Source organism: Talaromyces stipitatus, genomic scaffold (assembly GCF_000003125.1).
Source record: "Talaromyces stipitatus ATCC 10500 scf_1105507295555 genomic scaffold, whole genome shotgun sequence".
In the NCBI taxonomy this organism is placed as follows: Eukaryota; Fungi; Ascomycota; class Eurotiomycetes; order Eurotiales; family Trichocomaceae; genus Talaromyces; species Talaromyces stipitatus.
This window is the reverse complement of record NW_002990116.1, coordinates 1,937,023-1,954,116: the sequence shown is the minus strand read 5'-3', so window position 1 is coordinate 1,954,116 and position 17,094 is coordinate 1,937,023. Positions and strand designations below refer to the sequence as shown.

The 17,094-nt window shown below is 46.5% G+C and overlaps 8 protein-coding genes across 8 annotated transcripts; 5 read left to right on the top strand and 3 right to left on the bottom strand.

Moving 5' to 3' along the window:
- Positions 1-24: 24 nt before the first annotated feature.
- TSTA_118300 (ubiquitin conjugating enzyme (UbcH), putative) lies at positions 25-1,257 on the top strand. The gene is made up of 2 exons (XM_002482007.1): positions 25-498; positions 563-1,257. Exons 1-2 carry the CDS (start codon positions 252-254, stop codon positions 814-816), a joined length of 501 nt encoding a protein of 166 aa, XP_002482052.1. The 5' UTR covers positions 25-251; the 3' UTR covers positions 817-1,257.
- TSTA_118290 (meiosis-specific topoisomerase Spo11, putative) lies at positions 1,081-2,569 on the bottom strand (the record flags this gene model as incomplete). Its single annotated transcript, XM_002482006.1, has 6 exons — positions 1,081-1,694; positions 1,741-1,825; positions 1,879-1,959; positions 2,016-2,124; positions 2,181-2,247; positions 2,296-2,569. The coding sequence occupies 6 exons, from the start codon at positions 2,567-2,569 to the stop codon at positions 1,081-1,083; spliced, it is 1,230 nt and encodes a 409-aa protein (XP_002482051.1).
- Positions 2,570-3,022: 453 nt separating this feature from the next.
- TSTA_118280 (oxidosqualene:lanosterol cyclase) lies at positions 3,023-5,492 on the top strand (the record flags this gene model as incomplete). The annotated part of the gene is made up of 4 exons (XM_002482005.1): positions 3,023-3,241; positions 3,294-3,757; positions 3,816-5,261; positions 5,312-5,492. 4 exons carry the CDS (start codon positions 3,023-3,025, stop codon positions 5,400-5,402), a joined length of 2,220 nt encoding a protein of 739 aa, XP_002482050.1. The 3' UTR covers positions 5,403-5,492.
- A 1,875-nt stretch (positions 5,493-7,367) lies between these two features.
- Positions 7,368-8,945, top strand: TSTA_118270 (transaldolase, putative). The gene is made up of 7 exons (XM_002482004.1): positions 7,368-7,599; positions 7,664-7,707; positions 7,754-7,906; positions 7,958-8,066; positions 8,119-8,350; positions 8,414-8,741; positions 8,796-8,945. The coding sequence occupies exons 1-7, from the start codon at positions 7,521-7,523 to the stop codon at positions 8,859-8,861; spliced, it is 1,011 nt and encodes a 336-aa protein (XP_002482049.1). The 5' UTR covers positions 7,368-7,520; the 3' UTR covers positions 8,862-8,945.
- A 132-nt stretch (positions 8,946-9,077) lies between these two features.
- On the top strand, positions 9,078-10,501 carry TSTA_118260 (PQ loop repeat protein). The gene is made up of 2 exons (XM_002482003.1): positions 9,078-9,416; positions 9,478-10,501. The coding sequence occupies exons 1-2, from the start codon at positions 9,292-9,294 to the stop codon at positions 10,463-10,465; spliced, it is 1,113 nt and encodes a 370-aa protein (XP_002482048.1). The 5' UTR covers positions 9,078-9,291; the 3' UTR covers positions 10,466-10,501.
- Positions 10,502-10,565: 64 nt separating this feature from the next.
- Positions 10,566-12,290, bottom strand: TSTA_118250 (SGT1 and CS domain protein; the record flags this gene model as incomplete). Its single annotated transcript, XM_002482002.1, has 2 exons — positions 10,566-11,418; positions 11,472-12,290. The coding sequence occupies 2 exons, from the start codon at positions 12,288-12,290 to the stop codon at positions 10,801-10,803; spliced, it is 1,437 nt and encodes a 478-aa protein (XP_002482047.1). The 3' UTR covers positions 10,566-10,800.
- A 303-nt stretch (positions 12,291-12,593) lies between these two features.
- On the bottom strand, positions 12,594-15,445 carry TSTA_118240 (cysteinyl-tRNA synthetase). Its single transcript, XM_002482001.1, has 3 exons — positions 15,111-15,445; positions 13,922-15,033; positions 12,594-13,871 (listed from the first exon to the last, which is right to left on the bottom strand). Exons 1-3 carry the CDS (start codon positions 15,364-15,366, stop codon positions 12,753-12,755), a joined length of 2,487 nt encoding a protein of 828 aa, XP_002482046.1. The 5' UTR covers positions 15,367-15,445; the 3' UTR covers positions 12,594-12,752.
- Positions 15,446-15,577: 132 nt separating this feature from the next.
- Positions 15,578-17,083, top strand: TSTA_118230 (tRNA methyltransferase subunit GCD14, putative). Its single transcript, XM_002482000.1, has one exon. It carries the CDS (start codon positions 15,656-15,658, stop codon positions 17,015-17,017), a length of 1,362 nt encoding a protein of 453 aa, XP_002482045.1. The 5' UTR covers positions 15,578-15,655; the 3' UTR covers positions 17,018-17,083.
- The last annotated feature ends 11 nt before the right edge of the window (positions 17,084-17,094 follow it).

The following is a 17,094-nucleotide window of genomic DNA, read 5'->3' as shown; positions in this document are numbered from 1 at the left end:
CGCCCGTTTTCTATCACCAACTCCGGGCATGTCTTTTCTTGATCGACATATGCACCTGTGACTAAATCGTATCTCGAATGAGCTGCAAACCATAGAGATTGCGTAGCTCATAAATAACAACAACCCCCTTTCGCCGCCGCCAAACGCCTTACGAAATCCATTCGATAAGACCGGGCTCTCCATCCCCCGACGTCACTACTCAGACAGCCATCTCCACCCATCATATTCGAAGCACGAGAGGAAAAAGCACAATGGGTTCAAACGTAGCGCAAAAGCGCCTCTTCCACGAATACAGAAATCTATCCACCAACCCTCCGGAAGGAATCACCGCAGGCCCCATAACCGAAGATGACATGTTCCACTGGGAAGCTCTAATACAAGGGCCCGAGGGAACGCCGTTTGAGGGAGGAGTGTTTGCTGCAGAGCTCAAGTTTCCCAAGGATTACCCTTTGAGTCCGCCAACGATGAAGTTTTTGGGTGGTGTTTGGCATCCTAATGGTATACATATCTCCCCTTACACCTTCTGTTAGAGTCCATGCTAACAAGTGGTCTTGTGGAATAGTCTACCCCAATGGCACCGTGTGTATATCGATTCTCCACCCCCCTGGCGATGATCCAAACCATTACGAACATGCCTCCGAGCGATGGTCTCCGATCCAGAGTGTCGAGAAGATTCTTATCTCAGTGATGAGCATGTTGGCTGAACCGAACGACGAAAGTCCCGCGAATGTCGAGGCAGCAAAGATGTGGCGTGAACGGAGGGGTGACTATGAGAAACGCGTCCGAGAAGAAGTCCGGAAGAGTCTCGGACTTTAATCTTTTTAAAGAACCGTATGAAGCGCTATTATGAAGCTTACTGCCATGGTGGTATGTTATTGTTGTGCCCGATATTATCTGATGCATTATTTCCTACGGCCGGCGTTATCTGATTTTCGGGGATTTGAGCGCCTCCTCAGTCTACGTTGAGTGGTTCTGGTTCAGCATGTATATACATAGGTATACTTATTACGAACAATTGAAAATTGAGTGAGCTGACATCATGTCATAAGTTGACATTACAAAGGAGCATAATTGGCCATGCTAATTTGACCGAGATAGACTCTCCATCTTACGATCCAGCCACCCCTCTAAACTCCCTTCGGTCCCATACAGAACTTCAGTCTCAACCTTCGTATTCAGCATCATCATTATCTGCAATTCGACTCTCCAGTCAAGCTGTGGGCCATTCTCGCCAAACACTGGATTCTTCATCAACATGCTTCGAATTTTCTTGACGTCTCTGTTGGATAACGAAATCATTACCCAATCCTCGTCCTCCACTTCAGCCCCATTCTGCTTTATGATCACATCTTCAATTCGTGTTCCAAGCCATTGCAGTTTCGGGGCGTTGAGCATGGCACTTGCGTGAGCATGAGCCATAGAGCCGTACTTGTATGTGGACATGATCGCGATTCCATCACAGTCTCCATCCACCAAGGCGAAGAAGCGCAGTGGAGTTGGGGACGGGACAATATCAATGTTCTGAAGCGTGGCATTGTGTCTTCGGAATGTGATGTCTGAGATAAGGTGGACGAATTCCCGTGTACAAATGTCTGGGTAACCTTTGCCCGTGATCAAAATGCCCTTACCGGCAGCCGACTCAAGATGGTACCTGTTATGCACAAGTCTTCGAAAGACGGCCTGTCTTTTGTCAGCTAGAAGAAGATCGTGGACATCATGCCCTCGTACTCGAGGGAGCACCTGCCTCTTTCTCAACGACACAAACCCATTTGACCTCAGAAATATCGACACTGCTGACGTCTATCAGGCGAGGTATAAGAGCATCCTTTCGGAGTCTTGTTAGCTTCCTTGAAGGGGGAAATGCCAGTTGGATCTCACCTCAGCTGTCAGGTCAAGCATGCTGTCGCTTTTGGTCCTGATACGGACAGCGCCAACTGCCAGTCCCTTACCGACGGAAATCTGGATTGTCGTTTTCAATCAGAATCAATACTTGATACGCCCATGGGGGAGCATACGATGTGAAGAACAGCTCTGTCGACTCCAATGGTATATGCTATATCGTCAACTATTGTATTCACCACAGCTTGGGTGCCGAACAATCCTGGGTTATCGTAATAGATACTCCTTCAGCCTTAGATCAGCATGCCGACAACTTCCTTGATTCGGCCAGGTGCACCAACCTCTTAGTGATCAACAGATTATCTTGAACCGCCTCGGTTATGAGTGATAGGACTCGAAGGATACAGGCTTCTATGTTCAGCAGTAACATCCACAATGTTGTACATGGCCACATACTAAATTTCCAGGCCTCATAAGGGCTTCTCCCTGGCCATGTATACGTTATTAGTCGTTCAGACCTATCGACCTCCTTCGACAGCATCCTTTCCTCTGGATCATTGTCATGCGTCGCGAGTTGGAAATGTGACGGTCTTTTCTTCAAAGTAATTGCTGGTTGTGCGACATCTTTGTCGAATTCATCGAGGAAGGACAGCTGCAGACGGTCGAAGAATTGCCGGACAAGGGGATTCTCTATGGAAGTCGGGACAATATCCTCTAGAGACGGATCCATGGCTTAGTGCTAGCGAGGTGTACTGTAAGAGTTGAAGTCGATTCTCTAGCTCCTTCCCAGATTGTGTCCTGGTGACAGCAGCGACTGCTTTCCTGGTTCCTTCCTAACTGTCATAGTCCATACTTCCCGTCTGTACCTTGCAAATGCTTCAAAGCTCTACTTCTATCTACTACTCTTCAAAAACAAAGCATTCTTCGCTTCTATCTCACTCGCACTATCTGCATATTCTACTCCGTTGTTGATTTACATGCGCAAAACATATTGGCCAATTACAGACTGTCAAAAAGTCGTTCCTGATGACTAAGCATCTTTTTGACGAGTCATGTGATCTGGGATCGGCCAAACTGAGTTTCCGATTGGCTAGCTCTTACTTGCCTCCTTTTTAATGCGGGGAATGATATTCTCTCACATTCACTTCTCTGCTCTGTAGCTTGTAAACAGACAGCGAAAAGCATGGCAAAGGAACCCAAAATCGTCCCCATTGCCAATTGGCGGACAAACGCGAATGGCCACCTAACAACAGATACCAAAGGGGACGACAAAACCGACTATGCGAGGTGGAGGCTACACGATAACGAAGGCCGGTTAACTTGGCGCTATTTGGAAAGTGATGAAGGAAATGAGAAATGGCCCCAAACCTTCTACGATAAATACCATCTTGGACTTCTAACTGTGCGTGATTTCTAATTCCTGATATACAAATATTTCACTCACATCCGATTAGGGTGCCCCGGAGCTGCCAAAAGCGAAGACTCCGTTGGACGCAGCAGCCAATGGCCTGGAATTCTTCTCCAAACTGCAGATGCCAAGTGGACATTGGGCCTGCGAGTATGGTGGCCCTATGTTTCTTTTACCAGGTGTGGTCATCACTTGGTATGTCACCAATACACCCATACCTCCTGAGTATGCGGTAGAAATCAAGCGATATCTCTTTGCCCGGCAGAATCCGGATGATGGCGGCTGGGGACTTCATATTGAAGGACATAGCTCGGCCTTTGGTACGGTAATGACGTACGTAACTCTCCGTCTGCTGGGAACCAGTGAAGAAGATCCTAGAATGATCAAAGCACGAGGGCTCGCTCACAAGCTTGGGGGCGCACTTTACGCGCCCCATTGGGGGAAATTCTGGCTTTCTATTCTGGGTGTCATGGACTGGAGCTGCGTTAACCCAGTCCCTCCAGAGCTTTGGTACGTTTTCCTTGCATCGTAATGTGAACAATCTCCCGCAATATTCTAACTTCTTCAGGCTACTGCCGGATTGGGTACCAATAGCTCCTTGGAGATGGTGGATTCACATGCGCATGGTGTTTTTACCAATGTCCTTTTTGTGGTCGAAGAGATGGTCCTTTCCAGAAAATAAAATGACAAAACAGCTCAAAAGTGAGATCTACACGCAGCCTTATGAAAGTATCAACTTTGCTTCACATCGCAACTCTATCGCTAAAGAGGACAACTACTATCCAAAGACATGGTTTCTCAACATGATCAATGCATTTCTGGTAAATGTATGGATGCCTGTGTTTCGTCTGCCCTCTATAGTCAAAAAGGCCGAAGACTGGGCATGGGAATTGATTCGAATGGAGGACGAGAACACAGATTATGCGGGACTTGCTCCTGTCAGCAATCCTATGAACTTCGTAGCTTGCTACGTTCACGACGGTGAGGGGAGTGAATCAGTGAGGAAACATCGCGAGACCCTCCATGAATACCTGTGGATGAAAAATGAGGGTATGCTTTGCAATGGCACCAACGGCGCTCAAGTCTGGGACACGGCATTTATTACACAGGCCATTTCTGTGGCTGGGTTTGCGGATGTGCCAAAATGGCGACCCATGTTGACCAAGGCTCTTGAGTTTCTGGACAATCACCAGCTCCGAGAAAATGTCCCTAATCAAGACAAATGTTATCGTCAACATAGAAAAGGGGCTTGGCCTTTCAGCAATAAACTTCAGGGCTATACTGTGAGCGACTGCACTGCAGAGGGACTTCGATCGACTTTGCAGCTTCAGGAGATCTATGGATATCCCAGACTTATCTCTGCGGATCGCTTGAAAGACTCTGTTGATTGTCTCCTTTTATTGCAGAATGACACCGGTGGCTTTAGTGAATATGAGAGCAGACGTGGTTCCCCTCATTTGGAGTGGCTTAATGCAGCAGAGGTGTTTGGAGGAATCATGATCAGTTACGATCACGTCGAGTGTACGACTGCATCCATCACCGCGCTATCCCTTTTCAGCAGATTCTATCCGGACTATCGAGTTGAAGAGATAAAAGCTGCAAAGCACAAGGCGGTGGAATATATCAAGCGTGTCCAGAAGAAAGATGGAAGCTGGTATGGAGCGTGGGGTATCTGCTTCACGTATGCAGCCATGTTTGCGCTCGAAAGTCTCTCGAGCATTGGAGAAACGTACAGCACGAGCGAATATTCCCGTCGTGGGTGCGAGTTCTTACTTAGTAAACAAAAGGAAGACGGTGGCTGGGGAGAGTCATATCTCAGCAGCGAAAAACATGTCTACATCCAGCACGAGATGTCTCAAGTTGTCCAGACAGCTTGGGTGTGTCTGGCTCTGCTGGAAGCTGATTACCCTGATCCGGAACCTATCCGTAGAGGAATCAAGCTTCTAATGTCCCGACAACAAGCGAACGGAGAGTGGCTTCAGGAGGCAATCGAAGGCGTCTTTAATATGTCTTGGTAAGTGCTTGCAATCATACATCAAGAGAGGAATTACTGACTTGAAACAGCATGATTTCATATCCAAACTACAAGTTCTACTGGCCTATTCGAGCATTGGGTCTTTACTCTCAAAAGTTTGGCAATGAGGCTTTGTTTTAAGTTGATTGCTAGCTGTTATTATGCTCGGGTTCTCTCATGATGTCTTATATGACCTTATAATACTAATATAATCATGATTCTGATAATTCCAACATCCCTGAAGAATTCACTATGCCAAGGTCGGTATGCAACCACGCATGTATACATAAAAGGTATTGGTGGTGCAGTAATCTTACCTAGGGACTTCACACATACCCAGGATACTGCCCAGGTGCCGTGCCCGAACCTCTAACTCATCAATTGATTGTAGCGAGCTCTTCAATCATTGGATAGGGGCTCAGATGATCTCCTGTATCTTAATGAGCACACAAGAGTCATATATACACAGATTAGACAGGGTGGTATTTACCTTTCACTACCGACTGCAACATCAGCATAAGTAGTTGCTGAGCTAGATGTTTCGTCAGTAAAGAGATGGTCTACTTGCCAGGTCATCGACCCACCGTGTCTATCTGCACCTGTCAGACATGATTTACTTCGCTGTTGGTATACATTTGTCCTATCCGGGTCACTGCACTCTGCAATCCAAACCGAACCGTTACACAAGAGAGGGTGATACAAATGTTGAAGGCAGCGTCGTTGACACCATCTCGCCTTCAGTTCAGTGTGGAACTCAGCGAGGATCGTGTCCTAAAAGCATCTGAGCGGCAAGTTGCGGGATATAAAGTGTAATACCCAGAGTGTGTGCAGGCTCCACGTCACATTCTTATACCGAGTACCTTTTCACATTTCTCTCTCTACTACATATTAGAGAGTGACTTGAATTCACTGCCAAAAACTATCAACATCACTGCGACGACCGATAAAGGCCGGAAGCTTACAGTACAGCTTCCCATCCAGGCGATAGCTGAAGGGACAATTTTGAAACTGGACGAAGTTGACTGCATTCTCTTAACCTAGGCCTCAAGTCCGCCGATCCGACTGCATTTGAAAGGATCTTGGAGCAGAAAGCACAGCACGTTGGGGAGATGTGGTCTATATCTATCAAGTGGACGAGCTGGGTGGTTATTGATCGCACCACGTCCCAACACCAAATCATATCAGTTTATAAAGCTGACGCTATCGAAGTTCTTCAGTTGATCTGTACACGCAACCCACGGAATGCTCGCAGCCCCTTCTCATCAGGATTCACTCCCAGTAACAAGGACCGCGAGTAGAAAAATAATAATATCAGATGGCCTTTCCCACATGAATACCCTAGAACGATCTCGACATGCCTAGATTACATGAAAAAGTAGGGTCAATTCCTGGTACAACATCAGATGTAGATGATGCCGATGCTTATGCCCTGGAAGCAGTCCTTTGTTTGCAAAAAGCGGATGGCAGATTCGAGCTCGCCAGCTCGAACTTTCGAGAGTTCCTCAAACAGAAATACGTTAGTAATGCCCTCGACAATTGCATCAACTTCCCATTTAATCAATATTCGTAGGCCATGCACTATCGTATCAGTGAATTGAGCGATACTATCCTTACTGTCGTCTATATAACCCATACATATGCAGCCTCGAAGGCACTTTGGGAGTCACAAATAACAAAGGCACGGGAATGGATCAAGCGGACAATTGCAGAGTTATTGAAGAAGAGTGGTAATCCAGACACAGTCTCAGAAATATCAGTAGGAGAGTCGATTATTGAGGAGCTGAAGAAACGAGATCTATAGGAAGGGTCACCCTTCGCCAGAATAATCCAGATTGAGTGGTTGCCATTCTTTAGGATCGTCTTTATCCAATTCCCTTTCTTCCTCCCTTGGCAGAGAAAATGTTAGCTTCCATTTGTGAAATTTGACCTCTTGCTATTATTATTCAGAACAAGCCAGTGTAGAAGCGAGCCCCTTTACGTGAAAGTTCCCCCATATTTCCCCCATAGAGAGACGATCCCCGCTCTCTGATTGGCTGTAGACCCATAAATATGATTACATAATACTAGTGCCTAACTTAAGGCTGCAGGTGCATTATAGCCAGCGTTAACGACAACCTGCTTTTACTCTCTCAAGTGATGGACGGCTCTGGCCAGATAGCGTATGGTGACAGGATATTTGAATACTAGTTGAAACAGTTACAGATCTTGCGAAACAGCAATCATAGGACCTCGATTCACTACCTGAGAGCAGTCGGCAACATGGCTGTGACTTCAAACTCCGCTTTGAGTTATCTTCGAACCCGAAGTGTGGTTGACTGTGATACGCTTGATGCCAAAGGTACTCTTTCAATTACATCGTAGCCGGGAAGAATATTATAAGTGATGCTGACTTGGTTGAATAGTGGCACAGGCATTAGGACCCTTTCAGGACTGTACATCTAATCAGGTACGCAACCTATAATCTGAGCATAACGTCTTCTTAGAAAAAATAGGCAATCGCATTCTTTGAGCTATCGAAACCGGAACACAAAGAACTACTCGCTGAGTCTCACCTCAGAGCTGGGTCACTCTTGAAATCTATGGCAGAGACCAAGGACCCCCGATTTGCTGGTATCGAACTTGATGAATTGGCTATTGAGATTGCAGTAGGTCACTCTACAATTTAATCCCAACTTGGTTGCTGATTATATGGCTAGACCGTGAAAGTCGCTATCCAAGTCACAACTCATCTTCAAGGGAAAATGCACATTCAGACCAACCCATACTATGCATATTCAACAGAGAAGACAATCGCCAACGCTTTTCGTAAGATCCATTCACGTTCCGAAAGTCTATACTCACTCTGACAAGCATACAGGAATTGTCTATCTCTTCAAAGAATTCGCGCCAAACTGGGAATCTTCCAGAATCTGCATCAAGATACCTAGCACATGGGAAGGGATGATGGCTTGCCGAACGTTACAACTAGCCGGTGTGCATACGCTAGCCACGACACTGTTCTCGATGCCCCAGGCAATCCTTGCTGCGGAGGTAGGCTGTACCTATGTGGCGCCGTATGTGAACCAACTCAAAGTACACTTTGAGCCCGGGTCAGTGTCTCACTCCCTCACCAACCCTTTCTTCGTTCTAGGTTGGACTAACAGACATATTAGATTTGTCGACCGTAATAAGCTGTTCTCCCTTTGTGTCGCAATTCAAAAATACTACAAATCCATCGGTGCTGTTACCCAAGTCCTACCTGCGAGCCTCACCTCAACGGACGAAGTGCTTGCACTCGCTGGCGTAGACCATATCACAGTTGCTCCACCGCTGTTAGAGCTTTTGTCCCTCCCGGATTGTCCTATTACCCAATCATTCTTTGATAATGACATTGCGGGCTTGTTGGCTCTTCCAAAGACATCGTATTTGAAAGATGAAGCTGCATACCGGATTGCGTTTACGCGAGATCTTGCGGGAGCAAGTGAGGAGAAGTTGACGCAGGTATGTTTTCTTTATAGGACTTGACAGTCGAGCTCTTTTAACTCGTATATACAGGCCATCAACATCTTCTGCGACATGCAAGACAAACTGATTGCATTGATCAAGTCCAAGTCGGAGTAGCTTTTTCTCTCGTAGTACCCCTTTCATGTATGTAGGTTGAAATCTCGAATCTCCAATTTTATATCGTGAAAAATGGCGCTTATCCTAAAGAAGCAAGTTCAAGCATCGCGCTAAGAAAGCCGAATTTCCCCAGATTTTCATCCCAATCAGGAAGCTGCACGTGACATGCAGGACATAAATTTTCTCTTGGAACTCCATCGTCAACTTCCCTTCTTCACCCCTCAGACAAGTTCTCCATGCCACGAAGAGGGGCATTTTCTATTCAACTTCTCATTTAACCCTCTATAGTCGAATCCTGTCCATCTGTCTCAGTCAGGGAAATTGAAGAGCACGATAACGTGTCGGGTTTCAGGCTTCGGCTCATGTCGTCATATAAAACCAGTATTGGATAATCAATTCGGTCGACTCACTTATACCACTTGACCAATACATGCAGAAAACTTGCCGGTCAATTTTTCTGCAATTTACAATAGGAAATTCATATTCTCTTGGCGAAATAATGTTTCCTCCGCAAGCTAGTAATCTGGACATTGAAGCCCTAAGCGGTATTCTCGGGTATGCCATTTTTTTCTCTATTCTCAAGACGATATTGTTTCTAACTTTTCCTCTACTCTAGCTCCATCTCAATTGCCTGTTGGGTTGTTGTCTTTTCCCCCCAAATTATTGAGAATTTCCGACGTCAATCGGCAGATGGACTGTCCCTTCTTTTCATTGTTGTGTGGCTCGCGGGCGATGTCTTTAATATTCTTGGAGCAGTGCTCCAGGGTGTACTCCCTACGATGATTATTTTGGCGGTATATTATACGCTTGCAGACATTGTCTTATTAGGACAGTGTCTTTATTACCGAGGGATTTGGTTTTCTGGCCAGAAAATTTTGAAGGAAAACATACAAAACGGCGAATTGGAGGAGGGAGACGTTGAGGAACCGACGGAGCGGACGGCACTTTTAAATCAGGAAAATGGGAATCGACATGCTCATACGAACGGATCCAATACACAGCAGCCTCACCGCACTGTTCAAGTTGACATCACGCACCTTTCTCCAGCGACACCTTTTATAGACGTTGTTCCGCCTTCAGAGAATGAAACCTCACAAGGCGCCTCGCGCCCATCGACTTCCAGCCTCCAAGCTGCTCTTCTCAACACGTTCGCCATCATTCTCGTCTGCGCAGCAGGTGTTCTAGGCTGGTACGTAAGCTCTCGTGTATCCAACAAACCCGCCAACGACGACAACGACCCATCCCCTGAACCTCTTACATTCGATCTCTTGGGTCAAATTTTTGGCTATTTCTGCGCCGTTCTGTATCTTGGCTCACGCATTCCACAACTCCTCCTCAACTATCAACGAAAGTCAACAGAGGGTGTCTCGCTTTTGTTCTTTTTGTTCGCATGTATCGGCAATCTCACATATGTTTTATCAATATTCGCTTATTCTCCTGTTTGCCGATCAGAGGTCTGTGAGCCGGGAGAAGTTGGGGCAATTTATGGACGGTATATACTTGTCAATCTGTCGTGGCTGATAGGTAGTTTGGGGACATTGTTGTTGGATATGGCTATCTTTGTACAGTTTTTCTTGTATCAGAAAGATGACGATGGTTATTGATTGTCGTTGGAATAAAAATCCGAATACCTTGTCTACCTTGTCTACCTTGTGGCTACGTATGCTTAAGACACCTAACAATAGACTCACGTTAAGTATTTAGCGGGCGTCAGAAAGCCGACATGAAGTTCATTTCATTGATGTAGAACAGAAAACCAGCCATCAGGACTCCATGATACCCATAACACGTCCCGATCCGGCAAAACCAGTCAAATTTCAAAACTCCTGAATGCCTTGAAACGCTCGAATAGGGAAAAAGAAGCATGATAAACCCAAGCAATAGAAGCAAAGAAATCATCCCATGCATACTTTATCTCCGCTCCTTAAGGATTAATCCATTAATTATCAGATGGTGGATGAACAGGCACCTTTTCCTTCCCAACCTCATCCCAATTTGTACTCAATGCCGTCCCCTGACTTTCATAGAAACTTTTCACCATAGCACGACGGGTATCCGGATCAGAGCCAGCGTACAATTTCTTGAAGAATGAATCCACTGCGTCGCCACCGCCGAAGTCAGAGTCGATTGATGCTGTGTCGTCGTCATCATCTTCTTCGCCGTTGGGTGCTTCACCGGATTTCTTCTTCTCGTCCTTTTTCTTTTTCTTCGCGGTCAAGTCATCAGCGAGTTTGTCCCAGTTCTTTACTCCGTGTTTGGATGAGGTTGGATATGCAGGACCACCGGTATTGTTGTTGATTTGAGTAGGTGTCTGGGTGATGGGTACTGCGGCAGTTGAGTTTACCGTGACCGTATTCGCAGGATTAGATAGAACAGGTGCCGTTGCTGAGCATTCAAGAGCACCCCATTTCTGTCCTGGTGTTCGTTTGCAAAGAGTAATCTCGATTTTGGTAGATAGCACGTTGACTTTGGACTGAGTAGTGTCTATGGGAGCATACAATGGATCGAGGGTGAATGAGTATGTTGATCCAGATGGTAGAGGGAATTCGAGGGATAGCTTATATAGTCAGTTTTGATATAAGTTTCAAAATGTCAAGGCCGTGGACTTACGATGTTCTCTTGGAGCTCAGTCTCTAGCTTGGATTTGTCGACGTTCTTAGCATAGATTGTCACAACGACAGAATCCTGTGACTGATACCACTCATGGCGAATCTTTGCTGGCGCAGATACAGGGGCAGGTGTAGTAGTAGGTGCCCCTGGACCAGCAGTAAACGGTGGTGCAGCGGAAGTCGACCCTGACACGGCCAATGTGCTCTCAGTAGTTCTATTTGCAGCCGATGCAACTTCAGTATTCGTAGAAGAAAACTGATCTTTAAGGCGCTTCCTCAACTCCTCCTCAGAGGGAATCTTAATATCCGGATACTCCCTGACTGTCACCGCAAGTTTCTCATCATTTCCCTCCAACTTTCCAATCTTGCCTTTAATCTTAAGTCTCCAAATCGACAACTCATTCTCCAGTTTCTGCTGCGATCCTTTCTGTGCCGACATTGCAGCCTTCACTTGCACAGATTTATCACCACCAGCACCATCTTTCTTCCCTACGTTCTCTTCGAGCAAATCAAACAAAAACCCCGCATCTCCGTACCGTTCCAATTGGAAAAACACAATAGCTCGGCGTAGCTGCGCTTCAATAATGAGTTCTCTCTTCCCTCGCTCCCTGGCTAATGCCAAAGCAAGCTCAACATCCCGCAGCGCGGCTTGAAGATCTGGTCCCCCATCGACGGTTTTGCGGCGAGAGTAGGCTGTGGATCGTTTGATGTAGTAGCTTGGAGCGCGGGGGAGTTCGATGAGAGCGTTTGTGTAGTGGGTTATTGCGCTGGGCCAGTCAGAGAGGGAGGCGGCTTTGTCGCCTTGTGTGGCTGCGTTCATCGTGATGTCTGCTTGTCGAGTGCGGGGGAACACTGGAGGATTTGGATGGGTGTATGTCGAAGTATATTGGGAATAGTCGCTGTAATATGTTAGCAGCTTTTATGTAAATATGAGCACTTTGTGAGCTATGAAAGATGTTGTATCTGTATCAGATAAGTTTGAAGTTCATTTGTTTTTGTCCCAAGAAAGATTCCATGACCTTCTCCGCACTGCGGAGAGCTGTAGTCGGCTCTGTCATTGGCGACCGTCGATCAACCACTTAGGGACCCTAACTCGATCAGATGTTAAGATATCAGATTTGCTTATAAGGGGTATTTAAGCAATGATATTGAGAATTTACCTACACAGCTAGCAAAAACAAGAAGCCGATCGGCTGATCAAAACGCCTTCCATGCAATGTTTACTCGGAATCAACACTGCTATCACCAAAACCCATCAAACAAATACGTCCAGACTTTTATTTTACTTTGCACCATTAGCCACTAACCAAGCTTCATGCAACTTCTTCTGCCTCTCCCAATCCTTCTTAAGCTTCTTCGTCCGACTCTTGGTGATCTCTTCTCCCGCAGCATCACGAGTCGGAAGACCTTCATCGTCCCAGGCGCTATACTCATTCGTCCTAAACATCTCCAAATGACTCAAACGGCCCTTTTCAGCCTTTTCGAGAGCTTCTTTTTCACGTTTTTCTTTCTCGAGTTGTTTCTGGCGAAATTTTGCTGCTTTTTCTTCCCGTAGCTGTAACAGTTCCTTTGAGACAGGTCGGACTAAGGCGGGAAGATTTTCGCGGTCTTCGAGATAGACCCCGAGATCGAATAAATCGACATCGCGGAGACGGTCGCAGAGGCCGAGGATTTCTTTTCCGATGGCGTCTGGTTTGTCGAGGGAGGAGACTGTATCTTTAAAGTCTGATAGCACCTTGGCATATGGTTTGGCAGACTCCGATGCTACCGTCTCAGGTTCGGCTTGGCTGCCGATGATATTCTTGATATCCTCAACAGAAATGCCCTCCTTAGAAAGCGCCTTCTCCCGAAGCGAGTCGCGTAGAGCAGAAAGAGGATACAGGTATGGTTTCGCCTCTTCCGGCACATCGATTCCAGACCAGCCAATCTCTGTAGTATCAGGTGACGCAGATCCATTCAATCCGAATATATTGACTATACTCGTCACCCATTTACCCATTTGCTCGACATGCTCAGGATTGACCGTGGCCTTGTCTACAGAGTTGAATTTTGTAACGAGGTCGGAGATGGCGGCCATCGCTGCCGGAGTATTGAAGGAATCAGAGAGGTGTTCGTTGACCAACGCTTTAGTCGACTCAAGGGCCTCGCCCAAAGATTGGTCTGTTCCGGAACTCGATTTCTTCAGGATGTCAAGTTCCTTCATCTTAAGGAAGAAGTTGTTTAGTTTATCCTCCCACGCATTACCGGTATTGACAAGGTCTTCTGTGATTTCAATACCGCCGTTCCAGTGTCCAAGTAAAAATACAATTCGCAGACTGCGAGAGGTCCAATCTTTACGTTCAAGCGCTTCTCTGATGGTGGTGAAGTTCTTTAAACTCTTACTCATTTTTGAGCCTTGGATCTAACCACATGTTAGTAACAGGCACTTGAAGCGAGGACACTTCGACTTACCGAGAGATGTCCCATGTGCAAAAAATAATTGATCCACTGGTCATGCGTATGAGTGTTCCAATAAGCCTCGCTTTGCGCCAATTCATTGTCGTGATGCGGGAAAGCCAGGTCAATTCCACCGCTATGAATATCTATAGTCTTGCCCAATCTATCTGAAGCCATGGCCGAGCACTCAATATGCCATCCAGGCCGGCCCTTACCCCATTGGCTAGACCAGCTAGGTTCACCTGGTTTGGATGCCTTCCATAGTGCAAAATCAGACAGCGAGTGTTTCTCGGTTGTCTTGCTGGTCAGAGTTCCCTCTCCCTCTGCAATGAGTTTGCCGTCTGACTTACTCCACGGCTCTAGTCTAGCATATGGAAAACCAGCTTCTTCGAACGCCTTGATATCGAAGTAGACGGAGCCATCTGATGTTACATACGCGAATTTGTTCTCCACAATGCGTTCAACGAATTGAGCGATTTGCGGACCGTACTCAGTAACGCGAGTAAGTTCATCAGGGTCCAAGACATTCAAATCTCGTAAATCTTTCATAAAACGTCCTTCGTATTTTTTGGTAAGCTTTGTGAAGATAGAGTGATCATCGGCATCGATTGTAGACCCCTCAAGCTGATCAAGATACGGAAGAAAAATGTCCTGTGCCTCCGTATAGAAAGTCTCACTCAAAGCCGGAGGAACGACCTCGGCCTCTGCAATAACCTTTGCCGCAGACGACAGTGTCTTGATGTGCATCTTTGCCTTGGCTTCTTCGTCGCCGGGCTTCTCGTTTCCAGGTAGAGGACCTCCATTCAATAGAGTCGCATAAACCTTCTCCACCTCGCTCTGAAATTTTAAGGGTGACAGCTCGGGGTTGAGTAGTCGCAAATTTTTCGTTAAGTAGGTCTTAAATGCGGCTTTGGCGGTATCAAGTACGGTTGCATCGATTGTAGGGTGCGCAGAGACGAACTTATTAAAAAGGTATTGCTGTCGGCCACGAAGAATAATCTTATCATCGACATCGGTAATATTCATGACAAAGTGTACATCGAACTTGAAATAATCCCGGAGAATGCGACGAATGATATCGGTCGTTACATAATTCCTCGCATGACCAAGATGGGAGTCATCGTATACTATGCGCCAGCAAAAAATGTAGAGTCAGTTAATGTGCAAGCAACATTCTCTCTAGGGACCGGGTTCATGGACTGACCAGTTGGCCCGCAAGCATACCAGGTCACTTTCCTGCCATTGGGATCAATCGGCACAAACGGTACTTTGGACTTGGTCAAGGAATTGTATATTTTCAAAGTTGGCAGTTTTGTATCGGGGTGACTAGGGGGTTGCTGCCATGCGGGCTGCTGGCGAGCAGTCGCCATGGTTCTGGACAATAAGATCGGAATGAATGTCGATTTGGACTGTGGTTTAAGGCGCAATCGTATAGAAAACAGAGAAATCTGTAATTTCATGTAGAAGAGATGAAAAGAGAGTGAAGGAATAAGTACAGAAAAAGAAGGGATAGAGCGGGCTTTATGTTGATTATGGCGCAAGGAGGGGCAGGTCCTGTGAGTCAAAAGTTGAAGTTACGACGGCTCATCCAGAGTCAGACGAGGCTAACCGTCTTGGGTGAGTTGCGGAGAAAAAAGTTGACCAACTTGGAATTTTGGATGCAACCCAACTGCGCAACTGATGGTGACACACTATTCATAACAAATTATTCATATTGACTGAAAATACTCAAGAATAATTACAATCGATATGCCATCCCCCTTCTTCAATCCCGGCACAACCTCGCATGCCGATCAACTCGCCATCCTACACCTACGAAGAGACGCCTTAGTCCCCACCATCCTCCGAACCCACGACGACGAAAACCTAGGCTACGACGAAGGAAAAGTCACAAATACACGCTTCGGATCATTTCCACACAGTACATTGATCGATCAACCATGGGGCTCTCAAATCGTAGCCTCGGAGGTCAACACGGGTAGGAGATCGAACAAGAGAGGAGGAAAAAGAAAAGCGGCAGCTCTGAATGACGGTGATGATACTGCTACCAGTACTGCTGCGACTACTGCATCTCCGAAAACTGCGAGTAGTGGATTCATTCATTTGTTACCGCCTACGCCTGAATCGTGGACTTCGGCACTACCGCATCGGACGCAGGTGGTTTACACGCCTGATTATAGCTATATTCTTCACCGATTGCGTGCCTCGCCGGGAAAGACGATTATCGAAGCAGGTGCTGGAAGTGGCTCGTTCACGCACGCCGCTGCTCGATCAGTTTTCAATGGTTATGAAAGTCTCCGGCCAGCACATAAGAAACAAAAAACAAGACTAGGCAAAGTCTGCAGTTTCGAGTTCCACGAAGCCAGAGCTGGGAAGGTCCAAGAAGAGCTGGTACAGCATGGTCTAGAGGACGTTGTGCGAGTCACGCATCGAGATGTCTACAACGATGGCTTCTTACTCGGCGATGAACCATCAGAAAGATCATCACCAAAGGCAAACGCCATCTTTCTGGATCTACCAGCCCCCTGGCTAGCACTCAAACACCTCGTGCGAAACCCAGAGGATGGCTCCAAGTCACCTTTGGACCCATCCTCAGCAGTACGCATATGCACATTCTCGCCTTGTATGGAACAGGTCCAAAAGACGATCAGTGTGCTTCGCCAATACGGCTGGCTGTCTATATCAATGGTTGAAGTCATGCATAAAAGGATAGAGGTTCGAAGGGAAGTAGTCGGTCTAGATAATGAAGGCGTGAGACGGGCAATCGTATATCCGAAATCAGTGGAAGAGGCAGTTGGGAAATTACGCGTTGTTGAGAATCGGTTAAAGGAGTTTAAGACGATTCAGAGGGAGGCTGCTACTGCTGCTGCTAATGGTGAAGCCGTTGTTAAAGTTGAAGAATCAAATGATTCGTCATCTCAGAAACAACCACCACGGAATGATCAGAAAATGGCGCAAGTGCCTAGCTATGAACTCGGCAGACTGGTCCATCGCAGCGAACCAGATATCAAGACTCATACTTCATATCTCGTCTTTGCAGTATTGCCTCGTGCGTGGTCGGAGGAAGATGAACAGAAAGCGAGGGAGTTATATCCATCGCGGCCTACTTAGTACAATGTACATACAATACTGGGTAGAAAAAGCATAAAAGACGGTTTATGCCGAGTTTGGATATCTATATAACTATT